This window comes from Saimiri boliviensis, chromosome 1 (assembly GCF_048565385.1).
Source record: "Saimiri boliviensis isolate mSaiBol1 chromosome 1, mSaiBol1.pri, whole genome shotgun sequence".
Lineage (NCBI taxonomy): Eukaryota > Metazoa > Chordata > Mammalia > Primates > Cebidae > Saimiri > Saimiri boliviensis.
The window spans coordinates 33,248,128-33,255,961 of NC_133449.1; the positions used below are offsets into that span (position 1 = coordinate 33,248,128).

A 7,834-nucleotide genomic window follows, 5' to 3' on the forward strand; every position below is an offset into this window, starting at 1 on the left:
GTTCTGGGTCTAAACCCGGTTAGTCACTCTAAATGCTAAGGCTTTCTTTAAGGGGAGCCGCAGTGGCTAAACCCTTGAATCATCCTTGCTTCTCTTTGCTTTCCAGTCTCAGGAACATGTAACCTGCCTGCAGCTAATTAAATTCTGTCCCTAGTTGGTTCCTCTAGGACTTTGCATGCCAGACTGGTGCTGGTTTGCTGTCAAGCAGTCAGATGTTAAATAATCACCATCTTCTTTCACTTCCAGCCCAGGATGAGGTGTTTGAATTTCCCGGAGTCACTGCTGGACATAGGGATTTAGACAGCAGAGCCATCACGCTGGTTACAGGCTCTTCTCGCAAGATCTCTGTGAAGCTACAGAGGGCCACCACCAGCCAGGCTACCCAGACTGAACCTGTCTGGTCAGAGGCTGGGTGGGGGGACTCAGGGTCCCACACCTTCCCCAAAATGAAGTCCAAGTTCCATGACAAAGCAGCAAAGGACAAAGGCTTTGCCAAATGGGAAAATGAGAAGCCCAGGGTGCATGCTGGCGTGGATGTTGTAGACCGGGGCACGGAGTTCGAACCTGACCAGGATGAAGAAGAAGAGACCAGACAGGACGGTGAGGTAAGTGCCAGGTCACCCCACAAATAAAACCAGAAGGAGGCTGAAAGTGCTGAGATGAGCATTACAGAGGGTGTGGGAGGCAGCCCGGTAGTTCTGAAAGCAGAATGAGTGGGAATGGGACGTGTAGCATTTTAGTCTTGCCACTGGCTTTCTATGTGACCCTGCGCTGTTTCTTCTTCCTGGATCTCAGTTTCATCGTGTAAAAAATTGGACCAGAGCAAGTTCTCAAACCTAGTGAAAGCTGTCATGCCTATGTACTGAAAGGATATACCCCAGGAACCCATGACTGTATATCCAAGATACCTGTACATGATACAAATCTGACTGGTTTTCCAAGCTAGAACCAGGGCCCAAACTCAAGAAAGGCGGTGGAAGCAAAAGACTTTTAGATAAAGGAGAATCAGATACTTTTGACTATTCAAAAGAGGCTTTTGACAATATCATGGAAAAGGAGGTGGTGAGAATCAGAGACATGGGGCCCTCAAGGATCTATAAACCAGGCTCTGCCTCTGCATGAGAATTACAGACAAATCATGCAAAGCAAACTGGGATGCAGATGGAATTTGTTAAGAGTGTGCGGACATAAAAATTGATTCAAGATGGAGTTAGAGAAATGTATTAGGTAACAGTCTATAGCGTATAGCGTATTAAGAAAAAGGATTTGAGAAAATTGGCATCATATTCCTAACTTTAAAAGCAATGTCATGGAGGACAGCCACTGCCACCCTGTCGAATCATTCTCATAAACAGAATATTGGGTTAGGCAGAGATCCTACTGGATCAAGCCAGTGCTCTTTAGTCTTATGGGTGGTCCTCCACATTCCACTCTTCAGGAGACTTAAACACACGTCTCCAGAAGTTTCCCATGATGAGAAAAACTCCAATGACCTTTAACCCCAAATCCCCTAGTTCTTTCCTCATTGAAGGCAACGCATAAGGAGGCTACACATTCTCTCTGGTAATGCAAGGTTTACTGTAAGTTTCTGCTGAAACACTTTTTTTTGTTTCTAATAACATCAACTTTTAAAAATAGCTTTGAGATGTAATTCACATGCCATGAAACTGACCCATTTAAAAGTGTACAATGTAATTACTTTTAGTAAGCTTTTAGTATACTCACAAAGTTGTGCAACCATCACTACAATCTAATTTTAGAACATTTTCATTATTCCAAAAAGAAATCCTCTACCCACGAGCAGTCACTCTCCCCCACCTCACCCCAGCCCTAGGCAGCCAACTAATTTATTTTCTGTCTCTTTGGATTTGCAACATCCACTTTATTGTTAACATTTCCCCCACCAATCATCTTGGCAACTGTATCAATCCTATCCTCCCACTTCGTTTACTGGCCTAGCACAGTTCAAGCTGGGAATATAAATGGGAATAAGAGAAAGATCATGATTTAGTGCCAGCAGCTCTTAACCTGAGGTCTATTTAATGGCTTTAGGGGGTCCATGACAGCACTTTATACTTTATGTAAAATTATACATAGACATATGCTCATTTTTGGGGAGAGGAGTCTATGCATTAAACAGATTCTCATGGGGGTATGTGATCCAAAAAAGCAAAGAATCATTGTGCAAGATGACTTTCTGATTCCCTGTGCTAGACACCTCGTAAACCAGCTCAGCCTGCAGATAGACACCCCGTAAACCAACTCAGCCTGCAGATAGACACCCCATAAGCCAACTCAGCCTGCAGATAGACACCCCGTACGCCAATTCAGCCTGCAGATAGACACCCCGTACACCAACTCAGCCTGCAGAGGCTGTTTCCATGGGTGCTATAGCTGCCCCTGGAATCTCAAGAAAAGAGCTTCTCCAGGTAGATGCTAGGATGACTACCAGAGTGCTTAGGGTGGCACCCACCTCATGAGCATCTCTGAATTCAGAGGAGAACCTGCTTTTGTTTAACAAATAGTGAAATTGGTCATGAGCTCACTACTATTGGCCTCGGAGTTAAGAGAAATTCACAGCCTGTTGGGTATAAGACAATTACATAGGTAAGATTTTTTAAAATCATTATTCTCTGTAAGGAAATGTAAACAAATATCTGGGTTTTTTCAAAAAATAATTTTGTTCCCTGGAAATTCAACTTTTATATTCAAATGTTCTCTTATTCTTTCAGTGTTCTTATCTCTCTCTCTCTTTTTTTTTTTTTTTTTTTCGAGACAGAGTCTTGCTCTGTCACCGAGGCTGGAGTGCAGTGACACAATCTTGGCTCACTGCAACCTCCGCATCCCAGGTTCAAGCGATTCTCCTGCCTCAGCCTCCTGAATAGCTGGGACTAGAGGCATGTGCCACCATGCCTGGCTAATTTTTGTATTTTCAGTAGAGACAGAGTTTGACCATGTTGGCCAGGCTGGTCGTGAACTCCTGACCTCAGGTAATCCACTCGCCTTGGCCTCCCAAAATGCTGGAATTACAGACATGAGCCATCACGCCTGGCCATGTGCTTATCTCTTAAAGCACAAGGATGGTTCACTGAGTACAAGTATTTAATTTCATCTGTGCTAATGAAGTAAGTATGCCCTTCTATGAAACGCACATATATAGTATATTGTCTCAGTACCATTCAAATCAGTAACAAATGAGATGTTTGCCCTGTTTAGGAAATAAGCAAAAAGGAAAAAAAAAAAAAGTGACAAAATTATACCCAGGAGTTGAATATGTAGATAAAAGAGTCTTCAAATTTTTTTTCCGCCAGGTAAGACCAATGATTGGGATTCAGAGCAATGACCTACACATTTATTATTTAGTATTAGATGATGTTTATGAGTCCTATAGTTAAAAACTGTAGAAGGCAGAAAAGGTAGTTGTGTTTGTAATCTGTGTATTTCCTCCAGTGGAGGTCCAGGATTTATGCTCACTTTAAAATATAAGGGTGTGAACATTTTCTGTGGCAGTGTACGTCATCTCACCAATGGCCACCAAGCCCCTGCGGGTCAGAACCAGTCAAGATTACTCTCCTGGCAGTAAGAATACATGTGTTTCCTTTGAACTTCTTTTGTTTTCCTTTATCTTCTGCTCAATTAAACCTAGTCAACAAATATTTATCATAAAAGAGTTGGGAAATGCTGATTACATAAAATGGAGTATGTTTATGAATATATGCAATATACATATATAGTCATACATATATACATATATAGATGTATACTTCTCTATGTAAATTTTTTTTTTTAACAGATTTTTCTCAGTGCCCTCATGTACTAATTTACACTGGATTTCTAAGAGGAAAACCGTTTAACAAGAATCATTTTGAGGCACTAATGATTTGTGGTACAACCTTTAAGGTCAACATCCTAGTTGGACTCTGTATCATCTTTAGTCTTTAAGAGTTCATGTGCTGGGTGAACTACATGATCTCTCTCTCTCTCTCCTTTATCTCCCTCACCTTTCTCTCTCCCCTGGCCTTTCTCTCTCCCCAACCTCTTTCTCCCAGACAAGATCTCACTCTGTCCCCCAGGCAGGAGTGTGGTGGTGTAGTCATAGCTCACCACAGCCTCGAACTCCTGGGCTCAGGCGAGCTTCCCATCTCAGCCTCCCAAGTAGCTGGGCCTACAGGCATGTACCACCACACTCAGCTCGTTTTTATTTTTTGTAGAGAGAGGGTCTTGCTTTCTTTACCAGGCTGGTCTTGAACTCCTGGCCTCAAGTGACCCTCCCGCCTCAGCCTCCCAAGGTGCTGAGATTATAGGTGTGAGCCACTGTACCCAATTACCTACATGATCTCCTAATTCCCACTAAACCCGGAGACTACAAGGTACTGATGTTCCCTCAAATTAATCAGATGTTCCCTCAAATTAATCAGAAAAAACACTTTCTAGGAACACTCCTATTTTGTTGCATGAGATCCAGCCATGCGATAGGTTCCAATTTGTGTTTCAGGATGGCTGACTTCAGGCTGAGGAAACTGAGGATACCATGGCTTTCAGAAGGAACAACATGAGAAACTCTGAAGAAAGCTATGACTCTCAGGAAGTTATGTGGAAAGACACCTGGATGTTTACAGTCTTGTGACATTGTAAGATCTCCGTGTTTAGACTATGGGACAAAGAACTGACCCTAATTATGAACTATTTATTTCCTCCCTACTCCCAGTGAAGTGCCACAAAGACTGTGTTATGTAGTCAGTAGTTTTCTCATGTATCTTTCTCTAGAGCCATTTATATACGGGTGAAACGAAAGCTTTTTTGCATGTACTTGATACTCACTCTGTAAACTCAGACTTTGCTTCGTGAGAATATCCTTTCAATATTTTTATAAACGTTTGTGTGTGCTGTGGCAGGGAACAGTTAACAGGGAGTTGATTTAGAGGTTGTTTTTTGATTTTTTTTTTTTTTTGGTGTGCTTTTTGGATGGCACCAGGACTTAATTTTTTTCCTGAGGGCAAGGAAGCTCTTCAGACACTGTAATGCGGTAATTCTTATGGTCAATTGCAAGGAGAAACTGTTTACATTGTTCCTACCATGCAGTTGCTATGATATGTAACAAGTCACATATGTATATATCACAGAAGTCTTACCAATTCTGCATCACTAGGAAGCTATGATATGGTCGTGAAAGCTCTCCTAATACTTATAATAGCCATGGAAGAAAATTAACTATGCTTGTCCCTTCTGACTGGGTTAAGCCATCTTTAAGATTCCTAAAGTAGAAATAGCAATTAAGAAATCAATTCAAGATCTGAAGGTTAAAATTTAGCAGAAAAACAAACCATTGAATAAGCCACTAGGTGAAATGCAAAACAACCATCAATTTTTTAAAACTCAAAGTAAGAATTTTGTTAAGAAAAAAAACCAAACTTTCGGTTGTGAAAGACAGCTGTTGTGCTCTTCCTAAGAAATTGCCTTCCTAAAAGAATATTCATAGAAAGAAAACAATCATAAATTACCTGTAACATTTAAGCTTTTAAAGTATCAATCTTTTAAATAGCTCCCTTTTACCCCAAATAACTAGTTATGTGTCTATTTCTTCCATTATTAGAGGACAGAGAACTTGATTCAAGATACCAAAAAATAGTCCAGGCGCAGTGGCTCATGCCTGAAATCGCAGTACTTGGCCAAGGAGGGCAGATCAATTGAGGTCGGGAGTTCAAGACCAGCCTGACGAACGTGGAGAAACCACATCTCTACTAAAAATACAAAAAACTAGCCAGGCGTGGTGGCACATGCCTGTAATCCCAACTACTTGGGAGGCTGAGGTAGGAGAATCGCTTGAACCTGGGTGGCAGAGGTTGCAGTGAGCCGAGATTGCACCATTGCACTCCAGCCTGGGCAACAAGAGTGAAACTCCATCTCAAATAGAGATGAGACTGAGCCTCTGAATGACAGGAATGATCTGCTACCAAATGACTGGTCAGAAACTACTCCAGAGAGCTGTACTGGTCTACATTTGGGGCTAAAGTATGTATGTATGTATATATATATATATATATATATATATATATATATATATATATATTCCATTTAAAATGGAATTTGTCCCAAATAGGGGCAGTCTTCAGTAAAGCCTTTCTTTCTCCTCTCTTTTCTCCACTGAGGACAGTTCTGCTCAGCAAGATTGCTGAGTACCTGCTCTGGGCAAGTCCCATGCTATATACACAAAGGTAAGCAAAACTTGGTCTTGGCCCTTCAGAGCTGACAACCCATGGGCATTAAGGCAGAGTTGTTCTAGTGATTTAAAATATGGTTCGAAATATGCTAGAAACAACTTGTGCCAACCAGATTTACAGATTGGAAATACCGCAGATGAAATGAAGTTATTAGTTGACGAAGCTGTGATTAAGCTTGCTAATAAGTGAACACGCTGTCTGTAAGGACTCAGAGGGCAGCCAAACCTAGATGTTGATTTCATGTATATATACTATCTACTACTATCCATAAATGCAATGATATGCATGTTAACAACATTAAAAACAGAAAATAGCAATCTAAGTACCGAAAGGCTTTTCTGTGTATTTAAAAAAATTGAAGAAAATCCAGGAAGAAACTTGTTAATAAACATTGTACTGTTCTTTTACTTCTCAAAGGCTCCTTGCCACTTAGTTTGGTTATTTTTGAGTTTTCATACATAGGAAGTTTTACATTGTCAGCCTTCCTGTGACAAAGATATTAAATGTAACTCGAGTAAAAAAGAATAAATATGTATCTACATATATAACTATATATGTGCCAGTATATTGTGTGTGTATATACACAGTGAGTCCTCATTTGTCCTTAGATTCTTGGAAACTGCTACTTTAACAACTTGAAGTTGGTCTTGAAACACCTATAACAAGACCAACTTTTAGCACATCAATGTTGTAGCAAAATGAAATTGAATCAAACTACCTGTAAAGGACCAGTTTGAACACTTCATTTGACTTAAAGTTGCTGTTTCCAAGAACCTACAGACCATGTTAAGTGAGGATTTACTACACACACACACACACACACACACACACACACACACACACCCCTAACCCTATTATTACTTCACTGAAGAAGAATTTAAGTCTGTAACAAAATAGCTTTATAACTTTGATTATATCACTTAGTGATGACCAATGACTCTGTTTCCAATCTATCAATTTCCCACAATCAGTAAAATAAAATGGGCAAATCCATGATGGGGCAAAAAGAACTATCACAATTGACTATTCCAGACCTTCATTTTATAGGTTAAATGATCACTATAGCCCTGAAAATGGAAAGGAAAAACAAAAACAAATGCTTAACAATGAAGATGAGGCATGAAGGCAGGATTTATTAGATGCTTCAATTGTGTCTTCATTGCAGCATCTATGAATTGACTGATGCCTTCTCAAATCTGCCTAAACCAGAGCAGCCATGACTGGTATTTGAATGCTTGTGTTGAGTGGATATCTCCCGAAGCAATAATGTGCCCAGATTTTCATGGTAAGTCTACAATAGACAGAGGAGTTTGTAATTTAAAAATGAAGACAGGACTTCTACAGAGGAGAACATCAAAATGTTCTTGACGGTAGGAAGCTTAAGTATTCCTAAGATACATTAATTTTGCCAAAATACATGAAACGCCAGAATGACTGAGGAGATTGATTCAGTGAATCACTAAAGTGTACCTTTAGCATGCAATTTCCAAACAGATCTAAATCTCATCTTGGCTGCTTATCGTCATGGAATCCTGGGCAAGTCACATGAAGCTATTTGACCCTCAATTTCTTCATTTAAAAAAGATATTTCACCACCTTCTTCAACTACCTCA

The 7,834-nt window shown here is 40.3% G+C and overlaps 1 protein-coding gene across 6 annotated transcripts in view; it reads left to right on the top strand.

Annotated features, from left to right (window-relative positions):
• Positions 1-6,769, top strand: part of RASGRP3 (RAS guanyl releasing protein 3) — a 133,332-nt gene extending 126,563 nt beyond the window's left edge. For all 6 annotated transcript variants that reach the window (XM_039462919.2, XM_074395795.1, XM_039462917.2 and 3 more), the window contains exons 17-18: positions 247-605; positions 4,496-6,769. In XM_039462919.2, the coding sequence (XP_039318853.1) occupies positions 247-605; positions 4,496-4,504 (368 nt within the window). In that variant the 3' untranslated portion in view covers positions 4,505-6,769. The remainder of the gene's footprint in view (positions 1-246; positions 606-4,495) is intronic.
• Positions 6,770-7,834: the final 1,065 nt, after the last annotated feature.